The sequence below is a fragment of the Martes martes genome (assembly GCF_963455335.1).
Source record: "Martes martes genome assembly, chromosome: 9".
NCBI classification, from domain to species: domain Eukaryota; kingdom Metazoa; phylum Chordata; class Mammalia; order Carnivora; family Mustelidae; genus Martes; species Martes martes.
In genome coordinates this window covers 17,701,680-17,729,376 of record NC_137896.1, presented here as the reverse complement: position 1 = coordinate 17,729,376, position 27,697 = coordinate 17,701,680, and the positions used below count along the sequence as shown (strand labels likewise).

Below are 27,697 nucleotides of genomic sequence, written 5' to 3'. Positions count from 1 at the left end.
CAAAACATAGTGAGATGGAAAGGAAAGAAAATCAGGTGACTGGTCCAGAAGGTCTGACATATAAACAACAGGAGATCCATAAACAGAAACAGAACAAAAAGTTTTTAAATGGAACATAAAATACAAATTCCCCAGAACCGAAGGAACACAGATTTCAGATGAGAAAGACCTGCTCAGTATCGAGTTCAATGGATCCCATACAAAGGACAGTTCAGTGCAGAATTCCACAGCACTGGAAAAAAGAGGAAAAATCAAAGCTTCTGAACAGAAAAACATGTCACGTGCACAGACCATGAAGCACAAGGGCTTTGAACTTCTAAGCAGCAACCGTGGAAGCTAGAAGACAGTGGACCAAACCCTTTAAATTCTGTGGGGAAATTATTTCTAGCCTAGACTCCCAAACCCAGCCAAACTGTTACTCAAGGAGAGCAGCCTGAAAACATTCCAGGGACTGTCCACATTCCCTTATCATCTACCCTTCCTCAGAAGCTCCCTGAAACCGTCCATGGAATCCACCAGAGATTTCATTCAAGTGGGAAGGGAAGACACCTGCCAGTGTGATGAAGGCAGGGAGAGGTGGCAGCGTGTACGAGGAGGGGAGAGCACCTGGCAGGAAAGGGGCCGTATGGGAGGGGTGGCCCTGAGCAGATGCAGCGGACATGCCAGACCATGACAAGAGGAGACTGAGACAACCAGGGTATGTTTGGGAGCTGAAATTGTAATAAGGAATTAGGAAAAAAAAAAAAAAAAACAACAAACAGGCAATCAAATAAAAAGATAATTTTTAGGGAAAACTAAAAGGAAACTAAAAATTGTTTGAGAAAAAAATCATAAATAGCACACTAGATGGCGGGGCTGTCGCTCAGTATTTGCCCAAGTCACGAGGCAGTGAGGAGGGGCAAGGAGAGAAGACCCGTGCTCGTCTCCACACTGGGAACAGGTAATACCTAAAACTAAAAATCATCACGAAATTACAACTGCTAACATTATTTAGGTATGGCCATAAATACTCAAAGAAAGAGCATAAAAAGAATTTAAAATAAGAGTTTCTGGGGCCGGGAGGGAAGGGTGCTATCCAGAAAGGCACTTTCTCGAAGTCTAACAAAACAGTTTGGCTCTTTAAAATATGTGCGTGTATAACTTTGCTGGAAATAAAAACTAAATTAAAAAGAGAAAAGTAATGACGATATTAAGGCCAGAACACTGCTGGATGCAGCTAGGGTGAAGAAACCATACGAAAAAGGTGTAAAGAAAATACTTAGGAATATTTATACGAGTGTGCGGTTCAGGGATAGGCGAAGCCTTTTTAAGCCTATTAGTTTACGCATTTAACTTTAAATTTAAACATAAATAAGCATTTAAGTTAATTTAAAGCTGTTGTAAGAATGCGAGTTTTGACTATTACAAAACTTGAAACTTCTAAAAAAAAAAGATAAACAAACCCCATACCCATAAACAAAAAGTCAAAAACAACACTGGGGAAGTACTTATGCTATATTCTTAAGTAAACAAGTTATTCTTATATTAAAAAGGCAAAGAGCAACAGAAAATGGAGGAAAAGCATGAATAAGCAGTTCATGCACACACAACTGTAAACAGCTAATATATATGGAAAATATTTACTTTCATTATTACTCAGAAATACAACTTAAAACAGGAGACCATAATTTTGGCTCACTGGATGAGCTAAGATTAAGTGGCAAAAACATTACTGATCAGAGTATGGGGAGGGGGAAGCACTGCTGAAAGGCATAAAAGTAGCAATATCTTTCTAGAGGGTGTTTTGGAAATAGGCATCAAGTGCTTTTAAAACTGTACATCAGAATTTATCTTAAGGAAATAACTGGGAACATTCACAATGACCCTGAAGGGATAACCACAGAGTTCCTTAAAATCCTGAAAAACCGGGGAACAACCTATGAGACGGAGAATCATCAAAATTATGTTGTAGAAAATGAGTTAAAAAAATCATGATATATTAAATAAAAAGGTGAACTACAAAGTAGAATGTAGAATATAAACTAATGGACAACAAAACTAAATGCTTGTTTGCACAAAATGAAAAAGACACCCCCCCCCCCAGTATGAGTGGAAGCCTGGAGATACTGTACTTTCAAGAGACATTTAATGCTTAAAATATCTGAAAACAAAATAAGCAATAGATGGTAAGGACAAATAGGATAAAAAGGAGCTAAACTGAGACATTTGTACTTAGCAGAAGTCTGTTAATTACACTGTAGCTCATTTGGGGGGGTTCTTTAAAAAAACAAACTGCAAACTAGTAGTTCTATATATTTTGAAGAGAAAGATGATGTATTTATAAGAAGCAAGTGTTCTGGCAATGTGGGTTTCTAATTTATAGTGAATTTATAAAATATGAAACTGCTTTAACTAGTTTTGACTTACTCATTATACCTTCCTCAAGGTAAAAAATAATGTAAGTCTCAAGAATTCTCTACCCAAAGACCTTCACTATAGGACTCTTGAGAAAGTCTTTAATTGTCTAATTTGATTTTGGAAATGTATTTATGTAACACTGACTATCAGCATTTCCCATAATTGAACGTCACCTCTTTTAATACTCTTTCTATAAATTATATGTTAGAATAGCAAACAGAATTTTCAAGGATCAGAATATTTAAGACAACTGTGATTTGCTGTGATTACTTTATGAAACCAAAGCTTTCCTTTAAACTTAGCGATGCCTAAACTAACAGTTCCTAGGACCTTGAAAAGTCTTTTACCATTGCATAAATTCTTAAAAATCCCTTTATCATCTTGGGATCATTGATGTATCCCAGCAACGGGAAACATAAGGCCCACTGTATAAAGTAACAAACGTAGTGCCCACACAGAATCCCAACAGCCCATATAACATAACACCACACACTTTCCACTTGCGTGAGTGATGGAATTTATAGGAGTATGAGCAAGAACACAGATCGGAATGCCATAGCTAGTGTATCATAAACCTTGGAGGGTTTGCTGACAAGGGACATAAAGTATCCCCAATTCTCTTTTTGTGAACTATCAGCTTACACTTTTTTAGCAACTTGATACAGTGATGCTTTCCAGGATGTATTTCTCTCATCATTATTAAGAGGAAAAAAAAGAAAGGAAAAAAAAAAGCAAATGCATTGTTTTCTTAACCTTCTTTTCTCTAATGCTTTTGAATTCTGTTTCTTACAACTAAAGAGAATACAAATAAACATGGAGAATTTCCTTTTTAAGCAAAGCAAGGGCTCCACGTCATAGCCCGTGCAATTCACTTTAGGCAGTTAAAATTCGGCCTATTTGGTCACAGATTTAACTCTGAGTTTCAGTCCATCTTTAGGAGATTACTCTTCTCCATGTTTGAATGTTTAGTTGTTGTTAAAGCATAGTTTTTAGATGAATCAAAAAGGTACCCAAAGAACTGCCTGCAGCATCTGATGCATGGCTTTGAGACAAGTTCTCACCTTCGCTGGATGAGATAATCTTCCAGGATATCGAGACAGCGCACCATCTGGGAGAAGATGAGGACTTTGTGACCACCTGCGATCAGCTTAGGGAGCAGTTTATCAATCAGCACTAGCTTCCCTGCTGCTTGGATCATGGCCTGCAGCTGAAAGTCAGGGGCATCAGGGCTGTGGGTTTTTCGGAAATCTTCCAGAATTTTCTCCTCTGCCCCTGCAAAGGAATGCAACAAAACTATTCCTTGAACAAACTCTGAGGGTAAAAGTTGCTCTCTGCTTTACAGATCCTGAAAAAAGAATTAAAGTGAACTGCTAGAGCCATACCAACAGTCCAGCGAGGCGACACGGTGTGTGCACACTTGGTCCATGCCCTCAGCAGAGGGCTCTGCGGCGGGAGAGGAGCCATTGTGCAGAGACCACAAGTGCTCTGCCTTCCTGGGAAACCTCACCAAGTAGAGGAAGAATTGGAGATACCAAGCTGACTCATTCAAGTAAAGAAACCTCCACAGAAAGGCAACAAAAAGCCATACTGTTGACATCATAAAAATTAGCTATTAGCGAATCCAAGCCCCATTCTGAGTTAAAATTTTATCAGAAAGCTTTATCAACAAAAAAGCTTCTGACAGGGCGCGGGTGGCTCAGTGGGTTAAACCCTCTGCCTTCGGCTCAGGTCATGATCCCAGGGTCCTGGGATCGAGCCCCGCATCAGGCTCTCTGCTTGGCGGGGAGCCTGCTTCCCCCCTCTCTCTGCCTGCCTCTCTGCCTACTTGTGATCTGTCAAATAAATAAATAAAATCTTAAAAAAAAAAAAAAAGCTTCTGCCATGTTCTCTGGTTACTACAGTTAACTATTAATTTACCTGTGGATCGCACCACGATCATTTATTCAGCTAAGTAATACAACTCCCTGTCCCAAAGGGCACGGTGTGGGCCAGACTGCAGGTCAACAAAGGGCAGCATACTGGTGAGTGCTGTCCGTCTTCTGACGGCAGAGAGCTGGTAGAGAGCTGAGCTCAGCACACTCACTACGAGATGGCATACCCAGATCCGCCAACCTCTCTGACACTCAGCTTCATACATCATAAGAAGGCGAGCATCCGCACATCCTCACATTTAATGAACTCAATACGCAGGCAGGACTGGTGGTTATCATGGGTTTTTGGCCGAGGACCCAGCAGACCCGAGCGGCCCCCTGCTTCCCGGACTCACCGTTGATCAGGTAAGGATGGTTGCAGCACTTTCTCAGCTCCATCATGGTGTTGATGAGATTGGGCATGTTGTGCTGATTTGCCCCCTTGGTCAGGAAGGAAAAGTTCTTCTCCAAGATGGCGCGGTAGTATTTTTTCTGGATATTGGTCAGCTCTACTTCAATGATCGTCTCTTGTTTGGGAGCAAGGTTCTTTTCCACATCATCTTTCAGCCGCCGAAGCATCATGGGTTTTAGGATAGACTGCAGTTTCTTCACCTGTCCGGGGAAACGAGAGCTGTTCACCTACCCATATCTGATTTTAAGGACTGGTTACCGGGGTAGTCCAACCTTCACTATACTGTATCTCCTGAGCAGCTAATCACAGTGCTATGGTAGTAGACTGAATAAAAGATCATGATTAATCCCCGAACATGGGGAGTTTGTAATGAGACCCCAAGGAAAGAAGGATCTGGTTTTAATTCCCGAGTAGTCACTGAGAACCTAGGTGGCAACCTTACAAGAGATAAAGGGAGAAAGATATAAAAGACAGTACCTACTCTCTAGGAGGGAGAAAACAAATCCTTCTCACTCTATCACGTATGCATGGTGCAGCAATTGACCTGAGGACGACTGTAGCTGTGTGAGGAGGGACAAGTGACACATTGCAAAGGGGAGACTTAGATACTGAGAGAACAAACTAAAAAGCAGAGGCAATCTGGGGTAGGCGAAATGTGTGAAGGCGAAATGTGTGGGGTAGGCTCAAAAGGGGTGAAAACTTCCAGTTATAAAATAAGTCAGTCCCAGGAATGTAATTCAGAACATAAGGACTATAGTAAATAATACTGTATATCTGAAAGCTGCTAAGAGAGGAGATCTTAAAAGTTCTCATCACCAAAGAAAAAAACTATACTGTGGGTGTGACCGATATTTAACTACACTTAGTATGGTGATCATTTCATAACATGTACATATACTGAATCATTATCACACACACGTGAAACTAAAGTTATATGTCAATCATATATCAGGTTAAGAAAAAAAAAGTAGGGGCAATCTGGAGGCAGACCCCTCCTCCAGCTTTTAAGTAATGGCAGCAAACATGTTTGGAGTAGCAGCATGTAGAGAGTTAATGCTGTAAGACGGTGTCTCCCATGCCATCATGCAAGCTGTTGAATCAGGGGCACTTTGAGCTGACAGCAGTCTTTGCTATGATTTGTCTGTTCTTCTCCTAACAGCCCGGACCTGGACAGCAGATCTCCACTCACCTGACTGCACTGGCAAGGTGACCTGCTCCCTGTCCCAAAAAGACAACGACAGAGAAGGGATTCAAAAATCAAGGCACCTGACTTAACCCTGAGCTTTAAAATGGTATCAATAAGATTAATCCTGGGGGGAAAATAAAATAAGGAAGGGCAAGTGCAAAAGATTGAGTTTTAAGTTCATAAAGGGCTGTTCAAAATGTTTCAGGGCGCCTGGGAGGCTCAGTCGGTTAAGTGTCTGCCTTTGGCTCAGATCATGGTCCAGGTGTCCTGGGATTGAGCCCCGTGTCAGGCTCCCTACTCAGCGGGGAGCCTGCTTCTCCCTCTCCCTCTGCCCCTCCCCCTTGCTCGTGCTTTTTCTCTTGCTAGCTCTCTTTCAAATAAATAAAATCTTTGAAAAAAATGTTTTAAAAGGGGGTACATTCTGCATAAATAAGCTGTGAGTGGTATCAATGCTTCCTGGAAAAAATATAAAGTGACTTATAGACAGTGATTTAGTAGAGTTATCAGAGCAGATTTTAAACACTGACGAATATGCTTTGCTTTGGAAGCTGATGCCTTCTGGGACTTCTATTTCCTATGATTTAAAATATAAACATTTGATGCCATTTTTGTGGTTTTCTCCTAACTAACCCCAATCTTAAATTTAACCCATTCATGGAGCGTTGATTTCACCAACCATGGTACTTAGGAATCTATCCCCCAAGTGGATCAGGAATTACTGTGTAAGATCCCAAAGAGAAAAGATACAACTCGATAATTTTAAAGATATGGACAAATGCCAATCTGCCACATGCTGGGTTCAGCTTTGCCCTTCACTTGGTTCCTACCTTGAATCATTTAGAGTATACTACATGCCAGACACTGTGCTGGTCAATACAACAAACACAACTTTGGAGAAGAGGTGGGCCTTGTCCTCAAGGAGGTCATTGTCTAGGAAGAAGAAAAAATGCATACCACAAAATAAGTGCAATGGGAGAAGAGGACACCTTGCAAATGGTCCAAAAATGGAGAGAGGGTTGGGAGCTGGCTTTTGAAAGATCAAGAGATACTGCAAACATAGAGATGTGGAATGAAGTTTGATTACTCACTGCTCTGAAAGTCTGACTTGCCACAGAAGTACAAACAAACAGACTTGAACCACAGAGTGTACTCCTGACATCTGTTAGTGAAATCCCCAAACCTTCTTAGTCCCCCAAGTCTCTGCCCCAACCCACTCTCACACCATTGGTAGCTTAATTCAGCAGAACTAATTATGTCATTCCTGCAATCAAAGCCTTGCGTTGCTTCCCTAAGACCTTCCAAATTCTTCAAACCATCTTCCAAGGCCTTCCCACAATATAACTCTCACCCCCTCTAGCCTCATACTTCACAATTCATCGACCCTGTTTCCAGCTCAACCAGATGATTCCCTATAACTGAATAAATTCTATAGCTGATTATGCCAGGTGTTTTTTAATTCATTGCAAAGCAGTCATCATCCTTTCTCTCCACAACTGAAAATATACCCACCTTTCAAAGTCCATTTCCAAACTGTTCTCTTTCCATGAAGGCTTTCCTGATTCCTAAACAGAGGTGACCTTCTCTCTTCTAATTCTATTACTTGTCCTTCTTACAGCATTTAAACTTGTCTGGCTTACTTCTGTAATTTCTAGTCAAGATTTCTACCCAACACAGATAGACACTTATTAATGTTGGCTGTTCTGAATTAGATTTTAGTCCAATAAGCTTAGACTCAAGACTAGATCTTTGAAAACCGAGGAAATCTGGGTGATCTGGACAAAACTAGACTTACCAATTAGTATATGACTGCCTTCTTTTCCTTACTACCTGTGTAGGTTGTCATACTCGAGAAGATGAGCCTGGGATGGGACGGTTAACTGAGCCTGGGTGGCTCAGTTAGTTAAGTTGCTGCCTTCGGCTCAGGTCATGATCCCAGCGTCCTGGGATCGAGTTCCACATCGGGCTCCTTGCTCGGCAGGGAGCCTGCTTCTCCCTCTGCCTCTGCCTGCTACTCTGCCTGCCTGTGCTCTCTCTCTCCCAATCTCTGACAAATAAATGGGTAAAATCTTTAAAAAAAAAAAAAAAAAAAGAAAGAAAAGAAAAAGAAAAAAAATGAGCCTGGGAACGTGTTGCAGATTATGCAGGAGGAAGGATGAAGGATAAAGAAAGCTGAGGAAGGCACCACGCTCCTGAGTTCAGGGCAGAACAAAATCACTGACCTCACACGTGAGATCAATGAAGGCAAGAGGCCTGACAGGCTAACACAGGCTATTTCGGATATCAATTCATTATACCTCCAGAGTAACAGGAACGCCTAATAATCAGTTTGCCCTCCTCAACATAAACAAATTAAATAAAGGCAGTAATGCTCATTCTAGCAGGGATGTGAGAACTTGCTGATGCCTGTCCCCACAATGATTTGTTCTGGCCTTAATGGTGAAGGTAATCATCACATTGTCTCCTCAGTCTTTCAGGCCGCTATTTACCTGTTCCTCTGTTTTCAGATCTCCAAATTCCTCCAAGAAAGCGGTCTCTGAAGGAAACTGGGATGGCTCCAGAAAATTCAGCAAGCTGAAGAGCTCCTCCACAGAGTTCTGCAAGGGTGTCCCAGTGAGCAGCACTTTGTGTTCCTGCACAAATCAACAGCACACGACAACAGTGTTGGAGCCAGCACGCAAGTATGCTTTTGAAGTCAGGGCATTCTGTGCTCACTTTGGGGCATTTCGGTTTTGCTTTTATGAAAAGACAGGACACCACCGTTCCAGGGCAGGTACAGTGAATTAACAGATCAATCTTCCTTTCACATCACTGATTCCAGCAGCAATTTCACGTTAGTGAAAGCGACATCCATCCATTCATCCATCCATCCATCATTACTACTCTCTACATACTGGGCACTGTGCCAAGGCCGTCATCCTTGGTACCAAGCTGAAACACCTTACGTTTACTGGTCACAAATTTCATGGTATTTAAGACTCCCCTGGGTACCCCTGGGAATCTATTTGTGGCAAAGGTCAAACTGTTGACCCAGTTTGTAACAACAAAACCTTCTGAGTCCTGCACTATCACAGATATAGATGGCAAAAAGAAAACCAAGAATACACAGACTATGCACAAGTAAGCTGCATGCAGAATGGCTACGGAATGCTTCCATCATGAGCAGACGGAACCTGTGTCAATGTAAAGAGCTTGCTAGCTCTCACCAGGGCCATGAGCTTTAGACCCTCCAGAAGTTTGCAGTTTCTGTTCTTCAATCTGTGGGCTTCATCAATTATCACACAGCTCCAGTGAATCTTTTTCAGCTCCGGGCAGTCTGCCAGGATCATCTCAAACGTTGTGATGACAACATGGAACTTGAAGACTCCTGAAAGGGGGTTTCCCTGAGGGTGACACAACGGAAGGTGAAGCTTTATGCCATGATTACAGAATTCAGCTGATGTGTTCCCAGAGGGAGCAGAGGAGGCAGCACCGAGAAATGCTAGGGCCTAGGTAAGAGAAGCCAGTAAGCACTGTACTTCCTCGTTTGGAAAAGAGAGAATAGAGGGATGAACCAGCTACTAAGACAAGAGAGAGACCTCGTTACATTGATGAAACAGAAGTTAAGAGACATGGGTCCTCACAATGGTGAGACATATGAGCAAATACAGAAGACAGAGCAAGGAAGCCTTTTATTTATTAATTGCCATGGTAAGGAAAGCAGATGGGTATTGATTCACACACTGCCAGCCAGGACTGGTCTCAACCACACAGAGCCTGAATACCCAAGGAGACCTTCTTTGCTCCTTTTCAGATATGGTTAATTTCACCTTGTAACTGGGGTTCTAGCATAGGTTCAAAGTATGCTTCCTGATTCACCAGGACAAGATCTACCAGGCAGACACATCTTTGTCTTTTACCTATCTTAGTGTTGTCATTAAAGAGCAGAGCTGCATCATGTTAGAGCACATCTTAAATTTCTTCTAAGTGTCTCCTTTTGCTATTAACGAAATCTCCGGGGGGAGAGCGCTGGCCCTCCTCTGGTTGGATTCATTTTTTACCTTGCTTGATTATAAAAACCAGTGCCCAGGACAAGCTTACAAGCATACTCAGTAAAGTGATTATAAGTAACAAAACCCAAAAAACCCCACAGTCTATTACGCTTTTAACAATTTAAATCCTGTCTTCTCTTTATCCTTCCCTGTTAGCCTCCTCTCCAAACTCCCTGGCTAAGAACCCATCCTCTGTACACTAATTCTTCCACTCAGTTTTTTTCACTGAGCATATAACAAGTCACATAAAGTCTTCTGCACATCAAAGCAACTTCATAAGCCAATGAAGAATTCAAGTTTTCAGTATCCTAAAAAGAGCCTCTGGCATATTTCAGAGAGTGGAAAGCATGCCCTACAAATCCTATGTTTTATCATAAACTAAACTATCAAGGAGGAGCAAGAAGTCTGCCTCCATAAACAGAAGACTCTACAAAATCAGTCAACGGTAACCCAGGGTACAGGGCATTAAAACTCCTGAAGGTAAGTGACAGGAAGGCTGTTCGGAACGATGACATCAGGCTGTCTCCAGGTCTCTGAGACTCACCTGGGCGTCTCTGTACACCATCTCATACTGCTGGATCATCTGCCTGCTGATCTGGCTGCCATGGTACACAATGGCATTCATCTCTGTCCACGTCCGGAACTCCCGCTCCCAGTTCGTGATGGTGGAGAGGGGGGCGATGATTAGGAACGGGCCATGGATCCCCCGGAGGAATATCTCTGAGAGAAATGTGATGGACTGGATGGTTTTTCCGAGGCCCATCTCATCAGCCAAAATACAGTTTTTTCTGAAGAGAGTAAGAAATACAGATAATTCATCATTGATACAGGAAAGCAGTAGAGGTTGGGTGTAACTAAAAGCATACTTCAGAGGCACACCTTGACCTGTAAGGTCATCAGTGAAAGGCCTTGTCTGCATTTTCTAGAGATGCAACTGAGACACATTTTTATTCTTATGATTCATACCCTGCCTACTTCCAAAAAGGAATTATGGCAACTTGAGAGAAAATACAGGAAAAGACGTCCATACACTATAAGCTGAAAATACTAAAAATTAAAATAACAGTGAGGCACAAGGAGAAAAAAAATATGCCTCAAACTTAAGCCAATTTCTATACCTGACAAGCTTCATGGAAGCCAAGGCAAAAATAAGAAGATAAGTTACGTGATATTCATTGTCTATTATTTGTGTCATCGAGGGTGAACTTTTAACCCACACAGTAAATTTCTTATCAGGGTAAAAATGTTGGTCTCTCCTGGTGATCCAGAATCCCAGACTACACAGAGCTGGGGCACTCAAAGGGTGTGGGCCCCCCCCCCCCCACAGTCTCACTCCTCACTGCACAGGTGGGCACTGGAAAGCTCAGGGGAGCAGTGCTCCAAGTGGCTCTGTGAGTAGGTGATACAGACTGCACTAGGGCACAGGTCACCAGGGCCCCATCTGGTGTGTTCTCCACTGCAGCATGCTGGCTTTAAACTCAGACTAGGGGTACACTCAAGAATGTTACAAAAATCTCAAATGCCACCTGTTTCATCTAGATTCTGATGGGAACTGAAGCATGCAGAGTCCAAAACTGAGTGGTACAGCCCAAGTCTAGAGGATCCAGGGCTCACTAACAAGTGGCAGAGTTGGGGCTATAATCCTGATCTGTTTCCTTTCTACAGCCAATCTTTGCTAAAGAATTAGAACAATCTTTTGGATTTTGTTTCATTGAGGTTGGGCCTAATCTTTTGGCTGGGATGGCAAAGAAAAAAGAAGCACAAAGTCAACGATGTCTAAAATCACCCCTGTAATTGGAGAATCACCTGGTGTAGAGTCTTGGCATGCCTCATATACAAAGATCAGTACCCTAAACCACGGCTAGGTTACACCCTCTCACCACCTTGCTAGCTACTGCTGCTCTAAGCAGGTACGACATTTGGGAGGGTAACTGCCTGTGCAGACAGCCCTGGTTCCGGCTCCTCACCTGTTATACCAGTTAAAAAGAAGCCAGTTCATCCCCTCCAGCTGGTACTCCCGGAGCTGGTTACTGTTCTTGTACTCTCGAGACTTCTCCAGCTTCTGCCAGGAGTCCGAAGCAGGCCTCTCCTAGCGGAAGAAGGCAGACAGAACAAAACACACAGAGAATGATGTCTGAGGAGCGTAACACGAATAGGGACACAAGATAATAATGGGGAAGGTGGCAAATCTCACAACACTGTCCTGAAGCTGGCTGGCTTCAAGCTGCAGTTACTATGATCTGACTAAGGCGTACACACACACACACACACACACACACACACACACCTGATATAAGGCAAGCCCCTACATTTTCTAGCTTTCACCAGACTGAACTAAGAACATCTCTATAAAATTCACAAGTAATTAACGAAGAAGGGAAACAGACCCACCTACGATCTTGATAAGTGTTACACTGTTTTACTCAGACTCCTGGATGCCACTCCCACTTACACTTCCATCTCCCTGCAAACCAACAGTAGTCAGGTGTTTTGGTTTCTACAGATAATTTTTCTGTGTGCATGTGGCATCAGCTCAGGAAAATACAGTGGGTCAAATATTTTGTTGATTAGTTCCTAGAGTCAATGTAAGGCAAAAAGCCTGTAAAATCAAAACTGCAAATTCCCTGAATATTCCAAAAACGTATTTTCCCATATGAAATACTGATTTCTAAACATAATTTATCTTTTCTCTACTGATAGAAATGTCCTATTTATCACATACTAAATTTCAATACATCCATGGAGCTCTAACTAGATTCTTCATTGTGTTCCACTAGACTATCTAGTACTACCACAAAACCCAGTTTTAAATTATTATAGCCTTTTATCTGATTAGGGAATTATTTTTTAAAAATGTCTCAGCTATTCTATCTTATTTGCTATTTGTACTATTCTCTAACTTTAGAATCAGTTTGTCAAGTTCTTTTAATTCCCATTGAGATTTCAATTAATCAGGGGAAATTTTTAAATCTTTAGGTGTGGAGATTTCCCACTCCAAAATTTTATTTAGGTTTTATATTATTTGGGCATAGACTTGGTTATTTCGCTTACAGACAAATTGACAGATTAAAAATTCCTAACTCTAGCTATAGTTACAAATGAGAACTTTAAGACTATAACTTTTCTAAACAGTTTTAGTCTTTGGTAATTCTGCTTTGGAGTACTACAATATAGTTTATACTTGAAACACTTTTTTTTTTTTAAAGGTTTTATTTATTTATTTGACAGAGACAGAGAGAGAAAGAGACAGAGAGAGTACAGGTGCACAGGTAGGCAGAATGGCAGGCAGAGGGGGAGGGAGAAGCAGACTCCCTGCTAAGCAGGGAGCTATATGTGGGAATGGATCCCAGGATCCTAGGATCATGATCTAAGCTGAAGGCAGATGCCCAACCAACTGAGGCATCCAGGTGCCCCTTGAAATACATCATTAACTAAAACGAAACAATTTGCATATGAAATTAACAAAATGGCCCCAATTACATAATTGATATTTGGAGGTATGTAAGTAGAATCCGTCTATGATCTTCCAGAAAAATATATATCACAGCTTACCTACAAAATTACTACAAGCTGTGGTTAGGCTAAGCCCCTTAACACAGGACTCTGTTGAAAATTATTACTAGTGTATTATTACTAATGTACATGTACAGGTGCTCAATTTTATGAGGGAGAAAATATTTCAGTATGTAAGAAAACAATGATTTTAAAGAAAAAGCTTTTAAGCAAAGATATTCCTATATAAACCCTCTTGTTCTGTTTCCTTAAAGAAGTTACATTCTTCTTAACCTACAGGAACCAGTCAGCATGGATCCCCCAAAGTCCACGTACCCCTTTAATCATGCACACTTCCCTACTTTACTAGATACTGTGCGGAGTCTTTCTGGAATGTGTTCCCAGTGACTTAAGTGGCTCACTCTCATCAAGTAAGAGCCGGAGGATGGCCTTTCACTGCAGATTTCTACTTTGCTGCCTTGGTAGCACTCCACAACAGAGTAATCACTCTCCAATCCAGTCACCCCTCTGTCTTTCCATCCCTCCCCAGTGCTAAAGGGTTTAGTTTAACATCACCCACTGGCCAGAAACTTCAGCCATCTGAGCACAAGACCTGAAATCAACTCGAAGTTTCTGGTGGTACAGACTACAGGAAACAACACACCCCAGGGTTCCACAACCGTCAATGGCTACTTAGTTAATCTCGAAGGAGGAGAAGTGATTCTTGGAGTTTCCATAGTGGCTCTGGTCTGTTAAAAGACTGCCCCGACTTTGCACAATCATCACGGACAATGTAACTTCTTGCTTTCTCACAGTTCTGTATTTTACCTATAGGTAACTAATTTTTACCAAAAGCTTTCAAGTATAGAACGTCCTGTTCATCAACTTCAAAGCACAGCATAGATCCTTTAAAAAATTATTCGGGTAAACTCCCGTTTGGAGCTGGTCCTTTTTTTAACACATAAAAAGACAACTTTAGTTATATTGTGAGCTACTATTCCAATTTAGAATTTTTGAGATAAAATTCCAGACTGTGCATTTTAAATGAGAGAACAAATAAGTCAAACAAAGAGACAAGTGTGAAATAATACGATGGTTCACTGAGAGACAAAAACAGCCGCATCACAATAGCAAAGAAGTAAAGGAAAAGTGAAATTGCCCGAAAACACTTGAGAATTCATATTCTTGTCAAATGCATGTAGTCAGTCTGAGGATATAAGTGGGATTCGGGTTGAGAGAGTAAGAATCCTGATTACTTTGAGATACTAACTTACAATTAGCTTCAGAATGGAAAGGCTCTCTACTCTCTGCCCCACAGTGATTTGTACCTGCCTTGTGCCACACACCCCCATTAGTCTGGTGCCGTGAGTGACCACACACACACACACACACACACACACCTCTCCCATTAACCTGTGAGCTCCTGGGGGCTGGGCGTGCACCTTCTTTGTTATTACGTCATTCAAGAGTCAGCCAACAGCAGATGATTAACAATGACTGACAAATTAACAACAGATAACAGTTGTAGGAGAGGTTGAAAGAGAAATTTATTAATCAGTCATGTAGACAAAAACACCACTAAAAATTATGTATATTTCTAATCACTGTTCTGTAGCTCAGGATTCCTCCATACACTTCATATGCCAAAAACCAAAAAAACAAAACACTGCTTTTCAGTAGATTCTGACAGAGATCTAAGTTCAATGTCAAGCTCTTGTCTCCTGAGTCCTGACTTTGCAGGGATGTAAAAAAAACAAATAATAAGGAATTGGATAAAGGTTCTTCATATACTTTTTATATATACTTTTACATGACTTTTTAAAAATAGAAACTCAACATTCTAGTCTATAGCCATACTCAACAACTCTGATTTTCTTCCCAAGTGAGCCACATCTTAATCAGGCTCTCCTAATTCTACATCTTTTAAATTATTGACATTTTATATACAATTACTTGTCAGGTATGCTGGGACATTTATGCAGCTTCGTGGGAATTATCCAGATTCAGAAAAACTGATTGAATAAATACATATTGAAAACCTATGTTCTCTCTGTGAAGCCCAGGATCTATAGAGATAAGATAGTTCTTCCCCTTAAGAATATCCCAGCTGGGGGAGCCTGGGTGGCTCAGGGGGTTAAAGCCTCTGCCTTCGGCTCAGGTCATGATCCCAGGGTCCTGGGATGAGCCCCGCATTGGGCTCTCTGCTCAGTGGGGAGCCTGCTTCCCCCCCTCTCTCTGCCTGCCTCTCTGCCTGCTTGTGATCTCTGTCTGTGAAATAAATAAATAAAATCTTAAAAAAAATAAAAATAAAAATAATTAAAAAAAAAAAAAAGAATATCCCAGCTGAGTAAAAGCAGAGGTCAAAAACAAAGAAAAAAGATCACTGGTGGAGCAAGAGGTAGTAGGAAACAAGAAAGACACTAACAATTTACTGAGCTTCTTTCCCATGCAGGCGTTTCTTCCATGTTCTACCTCACTGACTCCTTACAGCACCATACACCAAGACATCTAAGCTCATATTCAAGGTTCTTAAATGTCACACACACATCAAAATAAGAGTCTAGACCTAATGTTGACCGGAGTGCTAGCAAAGTCTGATCTGGGAGAAAAGCACACTGAACTGCAGTTCAACAGAGAGTGGCCAAAGGTAAGACACTAACACAGACCACTTCTTTTTTTTTTCTTTTAAACAAAGACCACTTCTGAGCAGAGCCCCACAGCCATCCAGGACTGCCAAGGTCATAAAGTTACATGTTACAACAGGTGCCAAACAGGGATACGTTACCACATGCTTAATTTCAGGGAGAACTTGGAGAGACTCGAATTCTTTAACCTTTGCAGGATCCACGTCTTCCTCTAGCTCCCACGTGCTTTCTTCGTAAGGCAGCGAGCACCACTTCACCAGGTAATGGGTCACTTCCTGGTGGGACACAGGAGAGGAGTTCATGTTCTACTAGATTAAAGGAGTCTGTCACACTCTGGCCAAGCTCTGAAAAACCCACCCTATCACACGCAAATACCATTAAAACAAGGACGGTGTGTTAACAAAACAAGCAAAATATGTAGTAAGGAGGGAAGGCTCTTCAAGGGAGTCAAAAGGACCGAATTCCCACCTCTCCTGTCTCTGCATCTTTGGTGTGGGCCACCTCCAGGACGCGATCCACTTCTACATAGTCTGGGTTGAACAAGTCTTCATCGGGCTAGTGCAAACAAAGGAGAAGAGTTAGAAAAGTGTCCCCCTCCCCTCAAAACTAACATCCAGGGGTTCATCTGTAAGTGACCCCCTACTCTGGGCTTACAGGGAAATACAGAATGGAAGGGGCACCTTGAGAATAAAAGTCACAGCACAGACATTTCTTCACTGTCCCCAAATCTTCTCTCTCTGACTGAAGTTATAGGTTACACCATGGCCAGTGTAAGACTCTCCTAGTGGTCATTATGGTACTGCACAAAATTCAGCACAAGGATTCCCCTTTCCTTACTGCTTCTTGTTCCAAAGAAACCTTGGAAACTCAGGAATTAGTTTCTTTTTCTTCTATATACCCACGATAGTAGCAAACATTGGAAGGGGGCAAAAGGGGAGCTTCTGGGGGACTGATAATGTTCCAGGTCCTGATCTAAGTGGTGGCTACACAGGTGTGTTTATTTCGTAAAAAATTCACTGAGCTGCACCCTCAGGATCTGTTTACCTTCATGTACATTACACTTCCCCAAAAAGTGTATTTACGAAATAATAAGCATCACTTGGAAATATTTAACCTGTGTCTGGAGTAATGCTAAATGCTGTAAGTCTCAAAATTACTTTACGGACTAGATACGATCATTACTTTACAGATGAGGAAACTGACAAAGCCACAGAGCTGTGTGAACTCAAATGTTTACCCAGGTCTTTCTTACCCAGAATCCTTCTCCTAGAGTGCTAGAGGTTCTTACTGCCCCTTTGGTCAGAAGGCACTTTAGGGGCTATCCAGTTTCACCTTCAACACAGGAATGCTTTTTATAACATCTCTGGCAACCCTCCCTCAGATTCCCTTATTCCCTGTTTGGGAATTCACTGCCCTCTATGACCGGATCCACTGCCAAGACAGCTTTACCTCTCCCTGCCCAGTGGTAGCACCATGATCTTTATTAAATTACAGCCCAGTCTCCCTCCTGTAACTGGGGCTTGCTGGTGTGACTGCTTCCTCCAAGGTAGCAGTAGCTAAGTTCATTCTCCTTCCATGCCGGCTCTTCAAAAAACCACCCAGTCTGGCTGAAACTACTCAAGGTGTTCAACTGTTCTTGGGGGTCCACATTTCCAGATCTCTTTGTGATGCAGAGAGCTAGCACTTATGAATAGTGGCCATGGGCCACCGTGCTAAGAACTTCTGTAAACCCTGTGTCATTTAATCCTCACAGGTGTTCTGTGAGGCTGATACTAATAGTAGTTCCGCTTTACACAGAGGACGACACTGGATCCGAAGGAGCTTATGCAAGTGGCCCAAGGCCACTGAATTCCGTATGTGTCTGCACACACGCACGCATGTGTGTGTGGCAGTGGTGGGAGTGGGGACAGGGGGGAGGAACGGAACCTGCAGCCTGGCAGGTTGGCTCCAGGGCCCAGGCTCCTAGCACCGTGCAGTCCAGTTTCCACGTTTGCTGACAAGCTCTCAACTGAGCTTCCTTCACCCCAGTTAAGAGTTGTCCTGCAGCTGCACTCAGGTCCACCAAGTCCCCCCGAACCTGATACTCAAATAAACAGAACACTGGGGAATGTTCTGATTGCTGTTACTTCTTAAGCAGCTGTACCCCCTCCTCCTGATCAATGGGAAACTTGTCATTTAAAGGGCACTATCTTTTCTCCTTAGGACTGCTAGTCCGTCATTTTCCCCACTCTGATGTTACAAAGATTTAAAAACTACAAATGTGTGACATCACCCACATTTACTGCCATTCTATTTCATTCATCCTAGCCTGTCCGGTAAACCCGAACATTGATTTTTGTCATCTATTTTCCCAGCATTGTGTCTGGTTTCCAGGAGTCTGCCTGCGGTCAGAAGGCCTCTACTCCTGCAGAGTTCCAGAAGCCTCTGCCTCTCGAGCCTGAGTCTCTTGCACACAGGTGTCCCTGGCTACTTCATAAAGCAGCTGGAAATAATGGATATGAAGAAGTTCCATCAAAAACTAAGTCATTATTGATCTCCTAAGACTATTATTTATCCAAGTCATTAATAAAAATGTTGTACAGGTCGAGACTGAAGACAGCATTATAGGAACTACTTGACACTCTCCCTCCTCCTCAATCTCAGGATGTCGTCCTCTGATCTTTTCGAAAGCCTTTCCTTCCCACAAGAGTTATGTGCTCCTGGTATGACCTGGCTTCAGCCCTCTATTTCCAACCCAGTAAAAATAACTTCCTTGGGGGCGCCTGGGTGGCTCAGTGGGTTAAAGCCTCTGCCTTCGCCTCGGTCATGATCCCAGGGTCCTGGGATCGAGTCCCCCGTCGGGCTCTCTGCTCGGTGGGGAGCCTGTTTCCCTTCCTCTGTCTCTGCCTACCTCTCTGCCTACTTGTGATGTCTAGCTGTAAAATAAATAAATAAAATCTTAAAAAAAAAATCACTTCCTTGGGAATAAAGTAGAAAACAGACACGTGGGGCTTTGTAGGCTCTGTGAACGGCTGTGGACTTTATTTCAAGAAAACATAAGGTGCTGAAGGGTCTGGAGCAGGCGAAGTGCGTAAGCAAACCCTGTCCCTCGTCAGGGGGCAGCCGAATAATTACCGAGCGCTGACCCTGTGCCTGGTACCAGGGACAGAAATACAAGGAGACATGTCCCTGTCTGTCTCCTAGGACTTAAAATGGAAGAAAGAGACATGTAAACAAGTTACTACACTGCAAATCCCTGCTAAAATAGAGGTGCAAATAAAATGTTCCAAGAACAGAGGGCGAGTATCCAGTGGGGCCTCATGACGGTCTTCCAATTCTACTTGTCATCTTCTTCCCCCAGTCCTCTATAACAAGAACAATGCCACGAGCAATAGCTTTCACATTCTTTGAAACAATCCCAGAGAGAGCTGAGGCCAAACACCAAGGCTAAAGATGAAGAACCCCACTCTGGGATGAGAAGAACACTTACTGACATTAACCTAAAATAACGTTCTGTCACTAGAGGAAAAGGTGCACAACATGAAGAACGAGTTGGTTAAATACTGCAGCAATGTCCTATAGCTTGATGGCACCTGAGTGCGCTCTTGAGGACCAGAGCTTGCAAACTACATTTTAAGAATAATTTTTAAGGGGGCGCCTGGGTGGCTCAGTGGGTTAAAGCCTCTGCCTTCGGCTCAGGTCGTGATCCCAGGGTCCTGGGATCGAGCCCCGCATCGGGCTCTCTGCTCAGCAGGGAGCCTGCTTGCCTTCCTTTCTCTCTGCCTGCCTCTCTGCCTACTTGTGATCTGTCTGTCAGATAAATTAAAAAAAAAAAAAAAAAAAAAAAATCTAAAAAAAAAAAAAAAGAATAATTTTTAAGGCTTCTCTTCGTTAAAGTCATCTGTATAAAATTTTAAAACTACATGCTATATAGAAAAGAAAAAATCAGCCACCACGATCCCATCAACCAGAGAAAATGACATCAGTGTTTTCATGTATATCCAAGATATTTTCCATGCATTATCACAGTGCCTCCTTTCTCCTGCACTCCCTGAAATGGAACTACCCCCATACTGTAAGAGGCTGACATCTGGCACTACAGCCTCTTCCTATGTCATTAATGACTGTTCTCCCACATCACTTTTACTAGAGCAGAGTATTCTAAGGGATATACACATAATTTAACAAATGTCTATTATCTAACAATGTGTTTGTTTGCAATTTTTTACCAATACAAATGACTGCCTATCGCAGCTACGTTGTACAAAGATTCAACAGTTTCCTTAAAATACATGGCAGAATTAGAACTGCTGGACAAAGGATGTGAACACTCTGAGACGTTACACATCTGATGCCATTCTGTTCTTCTGACAGGTCGTACTAGGTAATGTTCCCACCTGCTAGACACAAGACAGTCTCTGCCCTACACCCTCACCAGCAATGAGTAATACCTATTTTTAAAACCTTCAAGTATTTGGTAAATAAAAACTAGAAAATTCCTATTTTAGTTTGCATTTTTTTGACTACTAGTGAAAGTGGTCACATTTTTGTAAGATTAATAAGCATTTTTTATCATTAAAATTATTTGTTGTATGCACGTATGTGTATATAAATGGGAAGGCTCCCATACCAGATAAGAATGTATGCCACATATTTATGTATATGTATAAGCTATATTTTTAGGAAATATGTGTATGTATGTAATGCACATAGTTCCTAATTATTTACTTTAAGGTTTGTTTAGGAGTATTTTCTAATATACAGACACTGTAGATTCATTTAATGCCCCAATCCATCAATCCTTCCTCTCGCTGTAGGCACCATACTTAGAAATACCCAAGTTTATATAAAGTTCCTTATTTATTTACTCTCTAATATATTTAATAATAGTTTTTATTTTTTACATTCGAAGTTTACGTCTTTTTGGATTTCTGTTTCAGGGGGTGGTGGGAGGAAGGAATGAAAGAGTTCTGCAGATTTGTCTTGCCCTAGCTATTTACAGATATTCTGACCAAGATGCACATTCTCATGAGCTGACAGCTTGTAAGGTTCAATCTTTTAACCCGGTGGATAATTTTCTCCCTTTGGCTTAAATCTGGACTGGTTTTGCTGCAAATCAGTGCACATTCAGCAATGTGACTTGCACAATGGATCTGCACAGGACTTAAACTCAGAAACTTAAACTCAGCATTTAATACTGCAAGAAAAGCAGCAATCAATTAGTTGGTAAATATTGCTTCACCTCAGTAAAAATGTGCTTCATCTGGGCTTGTTTATTCCTAAAGCGCTTGATCTTCTGTGCGATGCGAGGATCCTTTTCCAGCTCTTCCATTGTGGCCCATTTACAATGTAAGTAGGAACTATCCAAAGACACATAAATGGTAAGACAAGTGCAAACTACCAAATCATTGAGCTTTAAAGTGTTTCAGTAAACAGGGTGACCATCTAACCCAGAGGCAGTGGTCTGTAGTGAAACTGCTAGAGACTGGACTGAGACAGGCCTTGCACTAAGGGCGAAGAGACAACAAAAACAGTGCTGGGATTCCAAACAACCAGACCCTCTACGGCTTCTACAGGAATGGCCTCAGAACAGAGCAAGGGCAGGCATAGGCAGGTTATCATTAATGCACATCAGGGAAAGTGGGCACGTAGCACAGAAAGAAAGAAAAATGCAAGGGGGAAAGTGTGGCCCACAGGACCATGGGTCTCCACCCTGAGTGCAAATGAGAATGGCACAGAGCATTTTTAATAAAGCACCGATCTTTGGGACTGACTCCCAGGGTCTGAGTGAGCTGGTCCTGAGTGGAGGAAGGGCTTCCCTGGTGACTGTGTAGCCAAAGGTGAGTCCATCATTGTCTAAGGTGAACTTGAGTCAGCTGGGATCTGTGGGTCAGGCCTCAGAGGCCATTCTTGGAAAATGCAGAAGATGATTTGATGAGGAAAAGGAAATCTTATTCATATAAATCCAAGCACAAATAATACAGGAAAAAGACGTACAAATTTCTATACTTAACGTAGAACAGCTCCAAGTCGAACGGGGGCTCTCCTGGGTGAACCTGTAACCAACAGCAAGCAGTTAATGGCAAGGCCATCAATCTTACATGCAGCATGAGAACACAGGTGAATCAAACACCCCGCCTGGTTTTAGTACCGATCTCTTGAGGACGTTCTCATCTTCCCAGTCCTTTTCCTGACAGCTATTGAGCAACTTTCCCAAAGGATAAATCCACAGCTAGCTAGAAAGTAAAAATGATCCTCCTGGTGTCCTTCCAGGGTCCAGGCTGGGACAGCGCTCGGCTGAGAAACGCAAACCAGCCCAGGGCTGAGAGCTGTCAGGACCAGAGCCTGCCATGCGAGTGAAAACCTGGGTCCCTGGCGTGCCCCGCAACCACCACCCTGAAATATCAGTGCTGTTCACTCGCAGAGTAAGGACGTTTGCTCTCATAAATACTCGAAGGCGAAACTGTGTTTTCAACCAGCACACATGCCCTCCACCCCAGGCATGCTCTCTAGAGGATCCCTACAATGGCCCCAGCAAGTCTAAAGAACCACCCCACCCCCAACCGGCAAAGGTTTTCAATAGGACTTTCCATGTCTTCTCTTTGGCCCACTGAGGACTTCCCATGGGCTACAGCAACTAAGGGACAGATACCTTTTGCCAGGAACACTATGGAGGAAAAAATTATTTGGGGCTCTACTCTTAAATGTTTAAGAATTTTATGACCTAAAATCTTCCATGGGGGTAAGTGTTCCTGCCTAGCTCTCACTCGGGCCAGTCACGACCATTCCAGGTTCTCCAGCCAAGTATCTCTTCACAGAGGGTTTATAGCCTGTGCTAGTGATAGGACGTGGGCACGTGGGGCACCGACCTCCTGGACGGTCTTAGACGCCAGGATCTTCTCAATGATGTTTGCGTCATCTTCTGGAGGCTCCTGGAGACAGAAAAGTTGAAAAGACAGAAAATTACTGGCACCACAGAATCCAAGAAATAAATGTGTAAGAAGTACTACAGCAGGTACTAGTTTGTCTGAAAGTTCACCTGTGAGCGCCGAGACCTCCCTTCTATCAGGCCACAGAGTGATTCAAAGATCACAAACATTGTAACCTCTGGGCACAACCCTAACACCTTCTTCTTCCACACGAGCAGAGAAGTCACTCTGCTTTTCAGACTCTTTTTTTTTTTTTTTTTTTGCTTTTCAGACTCTTAATCTCAGATCTGTCTTTAGTATCACTAAAATTGGTCCTAGGACTTCCCTTTTCTGCCAAACCTGCCTACATGCAGCGGCATAAAATTTGCAGCAAGGTGTAACATACAGGAGTCTGGGGGCCTTGGAATCGGAGAGTCCTAATTCTAACACCTACCAGCTACCGACTTTGGATAAGTCAATTAACACCTCTTAGTTTCCGTATCTATTAAAACAGGAGTTAAAAATACTTATCTCACTGGGTTACTGGGAGGATAAAATGGTATGTGAAAATATTTTTGGAACAGTAAGCACTATGCAAATGCAAAGTATAATTATTCTCTACTAAATGATACCATCTTTCCCCTCTGTGGCTGGAAATGGTTGTTTCACTGATCATTCTCTGACTATAAATCCTAACTGAAAACAAATTAATTTCTATCTTTCTATCCCAGATACACATTTCTAGGCTCCTGCACTCCATGAAATCTCTTTCTACAGAGTATCTATCAAACAATGGCAAACTTAAAAAGGGTGCGTTGAGTCAGAATGCTCTTGTGTTTGACATTCTTTCTAGGACTCTATTGGAGCCGTTCTATTTCTGAGGTTTCATATGCACTATGTGATCTTGTCAGATCTAGTACAACAGTATACGAGACGAACACTCATCATGATAGCCCTAACTCCCAAAATAACTTGGGTTCCTGATCAGAACTTTCCAAAAGAATGACTTATGCTACATCTCACTGTCTTCAGTCCTACCCATTCGAGGGCTCAGCTGTCCCAGAGCCGTACCATTACAGAAAACATATTTTCTAAGATCTTAAATCAAGCTTTCCCCCAGAAAAATAATACAGGAAAGGAAAAAAAAAAAAAAAGAGGAGGGCAGATGGTAGAAAAGAAGTATGGAGATCAGCAGGCGTTGACAGATGCTCCCAAAGGTTACAAATATTTATTACATTCCCCTAGACACATGGCATTGTGCTAGGTGCCATGCCAAAGTTAATCCAAAGTGACAAGAGTCTCTTCCCACTACTCCACATGAAGACAACCGAACTGTGCCTACCGTACAGCAGGAAGAAGGGATGGGAAGATAGACAAAGCTTTTGTTTTTCTGCTCAAGTGTTTTTCTGTGTTGTTTTTTTTTTTTAATTTAAAAATTTTAATTTTTCTGTTTTTTTGAGAGAGAAAGCGAGCACACACACCTGTGCACAAGTCGGGGGGTGGGAGTGGGGGAGGGGCAGAGGCAGAGGAAGAGGGAGAGGGGGTTCTAAGCCGGCTCCAGGTCAGTGCAGAGTTCAACACCGGGTTCAATCTTATGGCCTTGAGATCATGACCTGACCCAAAATCAAGAGTTGGATGCTTAACCATCTGAGCCACCCAGGTGCCCCATTCTGCTTGATTCTAAGCACAAGCAAGGAAAGGGGAACGAGGCAGTTGACTGTTGCCTGTCTTCTCTCATTACAGTATAAACCTTCTGAGGGCATGGATCCCTATTTGTTTTATCCACAGCTAATAGCTAATACCTTGAAGAGACCCAGCAGCAGTGGGTGACAAGAAATATTTGCTGAATGCTAAACACAAGCAAGAGGGAAAAAGAGGAGACCAATGAGGGAATAAAGCATCAAACTCACTGGGATCACAGACTGTAAATGGTTATTATTCTTAATCTACAACACTTAATTAAAAAGTCTCCCCCTTCTCCAGACATTCCGATCTACCTAATATTGTCAGGACGGCTAACTGCAAAGGGCCATAACTAAGCGTACTTTCTTAAACCAAAAGATCACTATCCCAACCTTCCAGCCAACAGAGCTCTGTATATGGCAAGTGGGCCGTGAGCAAAGGAACAGATGTTAGGTTAAGAGAAAGTAGATTAATGAACCAACTTCCTTCCTAGCTTCCTACTTCATTTCCTTCCTGAATTTCTTCCACATTATTTACTGAGTGTCTGAGTTATGTTTATTCACTGGTCTTACAGAAATAGATGAGCTATAGTCTTCATCAGTAAGGAACTACCAGATATGCTAACAGAACACTTTAAAAGTTATTGAGCTACAGCATTCGTAAAGTACATAGAGATCTCAAGTGTACAACAGAGGAATTTTTACATATACACATATCCACTCACATAAATACCACCCAGATCAAGTTACATAACATTTCCGACATTCTGGAAGACTCATGCCCCCACTGGAAGTAACCACTATTCAGACTTCTACTACCATTGATTAGTTTTGCCTATTACTAAACTTCATGTAAATGGAATTATATAGTATGTGGTTCATTCTTCTGTATTTCTGCATAGTATTTTGTTGCATAATTATACTACCATTTATTTATCCATTCTATTATAGAGGAATATTTGGGTCGCTCCCAACGTTCATATAAATTATATGTCTTCTGGTGGACAAATGTACTCATTTATCTTGGATATATACATAAAAGTAGAATTACTAGGTTATGAGGTAGGTTACACGTTTAGTTTTAATGAATATTGTCAAAATTTTTTCCAAAGTGATTGTAATTATTTTTACACCCATCAGCAAAGTATGGGAGGAGTTCCAGCTGACTTGATACAGTCAGTCTTTAAAATTTTAGCCACTCTCCTGGATATATAGTATTATCTCTCTAATTCACATCTCCCTGATAACTAAGGATGCCGAGGATATGCTTATTGGCAATGAAGGCAACCTCTCTGTGAAGGTCTTGAGCTCAAGTCATTTGCCTATTTTAAGAATTGTCTTTTTTTTTTTTTTTTTAAATTTGCAAGAGTTCTTTACACATTTTGGAATAAAAGTCCTGGCAGTTATATAGATCACAAGTATTATTTATAAATCTATGGTCTGTCTTTTGATTCCATAAATTTGTCTTCTGATGAACACAAGTTCTACATAATCCACCTTACCAATCTTTTCTCTTACTTATTCCTGTGTCCTGTTTAAAGACTCTTTCGCTGCCACCAAGGTCATTCATTAAGCCACAAAAATTAACTTAAAATTTTCTGGTAGCCGGGACGCCTGGGTGGCTCAGTTGGTTAAGCAGCTGCCTTCGGCTCAGGTCATGATCCCAGCGTCCTGGGATCGAGTCCCACATCGGGCTCCTTGCTTGGCAGGGAGCCTGCGTCTCCCTCTGCCTCTGCCTCTGCCTATGCTCGCTCACTCTCTCTCCCACTCTCTCTCTGACAAATAAATAAATAAAATTAAAAAAAAATTTTCTGGGAGCCACATTAAGATAGTAAAAACAGAGGAAATTAATTTTAATGAATATATTTTACTTAGGCCAATATATCTAAAAACTTATCATTCCACTATGGAATCAATGTAAAATTATTAATGAAATCTTTATATTATTTTTTTCACACTAAGTCCTTAAAATTCAATGTGTACTTCACACTTAAAACACACCTGAATTGAGACTAGCTGTATTTCAAGTGCTTCATAGCCACATGTGGCTAGTAGGAGCCTTACAATGTAGCTGTTTTGTTCCACTGGTCTACTACTTGTTCTTATGGAAACATGGCCATGTCTTCGTTTCTGTAGCTTGTTACAAGTCTGCATTATAACTTAGTTCTTTTTAAAGACTGCCTTGGCTATTTTAAGGTCTTTTGTGTTTCTATCATCAACATCTATCAAAAAAACACCCCACTTAGACTTTGATTGGGACTGAATTATAGACATCTTAACAATACTGAATACACGAACGACATGTATCGCTCCATTTGCTTAGGTCTCCTCTCATTTCTTTCAGCAATGTTTTTCATTATAGGGAGGGCCTGCGTATCTTTTGAGAGTTACTCCAGGATCTGATATGCTTGATGATGTTACAGAGGGCATTTTGCAGTTTTCCTTTTCTGATTTCATGTTGCTAGTTGGCAGAAATAAAATAGATGGTTTTATATATTGTCTTTGTGTCCCAACAATTTAGCTAAATCCACATTTCTTAATGCTAATGGTTTGCCAATTCTACTGAATTTTCTATACATAGTCATGTCATCCACAAATAATGAATCTTACTTTCCTTCTTTCCATTCTTTCAACTTTTTATTTCTTCGTTTTCCTTACTGCGGTAGTCAGGACCTCCAGTGCATTTCTGAATATAATGATAATAGTTGAATTTTTTTTCTTATTCCCAAATCCAAGGGAAAAGTATTCAGTATCCTATCATTTAATACAATGTTAGTACTCAGTTTTTATCTAGTGGTTTTTCACTCTTTGGTTTTCTACAGTTTCATATACACCTAGGTATGGTTTTCACTCTTGTGTTTTTCCTGCATGGGAGTTGTACCTGATGTTGAATCTATTGGTTGATATCCCCCATCAGTTTATGGAGTGGGGGGTGGGGGGTCTTGGCCATTAATATTATCTTCAACCACTCCTCTGCCCCCATCTCTCCTCCCTGCCTAGGACTCTAATCGGATATACACTACACCTTTTCACTGCACCCCAACTGTTTCTTATGTCT

At 41.8% G+C, this 27,697-nt stretch overlaps 1 protein-coding gene across 1 annotated transcript in view; it reads right to left on the bottom strand.

The window, feature by feature from the left end:
• The window catches only part of CHD6 (chromodomain helicase DNA binding protein 6), a 195,986-nt gene that overhangs the window by 76,355 nt on the left and 91,934 nt on the right, over nt 1-27,697 (bottom strand). The window contains exons 9-19 of the mRNA XM_080813272.1: nt 22,919-22,981; nt 22,047-22,105; nt 21,292-21,409; nt 16,539-16,625; nt 16,211-16,345; nt 11,901-12,022; nt 10,478-10,721; nt 9,109-9,285; nt 8,392-8,535; nt 4,664-4,919; nt 3,459-3,669 (exon numbers count right to left, since the gene is read on the bottom strand). Of these exons, the coding sequence (XP_080669398.1) occupies nt 3,459-3,669; nt 4,664-4,919; nt 8,392-8,535; nt 9,109-9,285; nt 10,478-10,721; nt 11,901-12,022; nt 16,211-16,345; nt 16,539-16,625; nt 21,292-21,409; nt 22,047-22,105; nt 22,919-22,981 (1,616 nt within the window). The remainder of the gene's footprint in view (nt 1-3,458; nt 3,670-4,663; nt 4,920-8,391; nt 8,536-9,108; nt 9,286-10,477; nt 10,722-11,900; nt 12,023-16,210; nt 16,346-16,538; nt 16,626-21,291; nt 21,410-22,046; nt 22,106-22,918; nt 22,982-27,697) is intronic.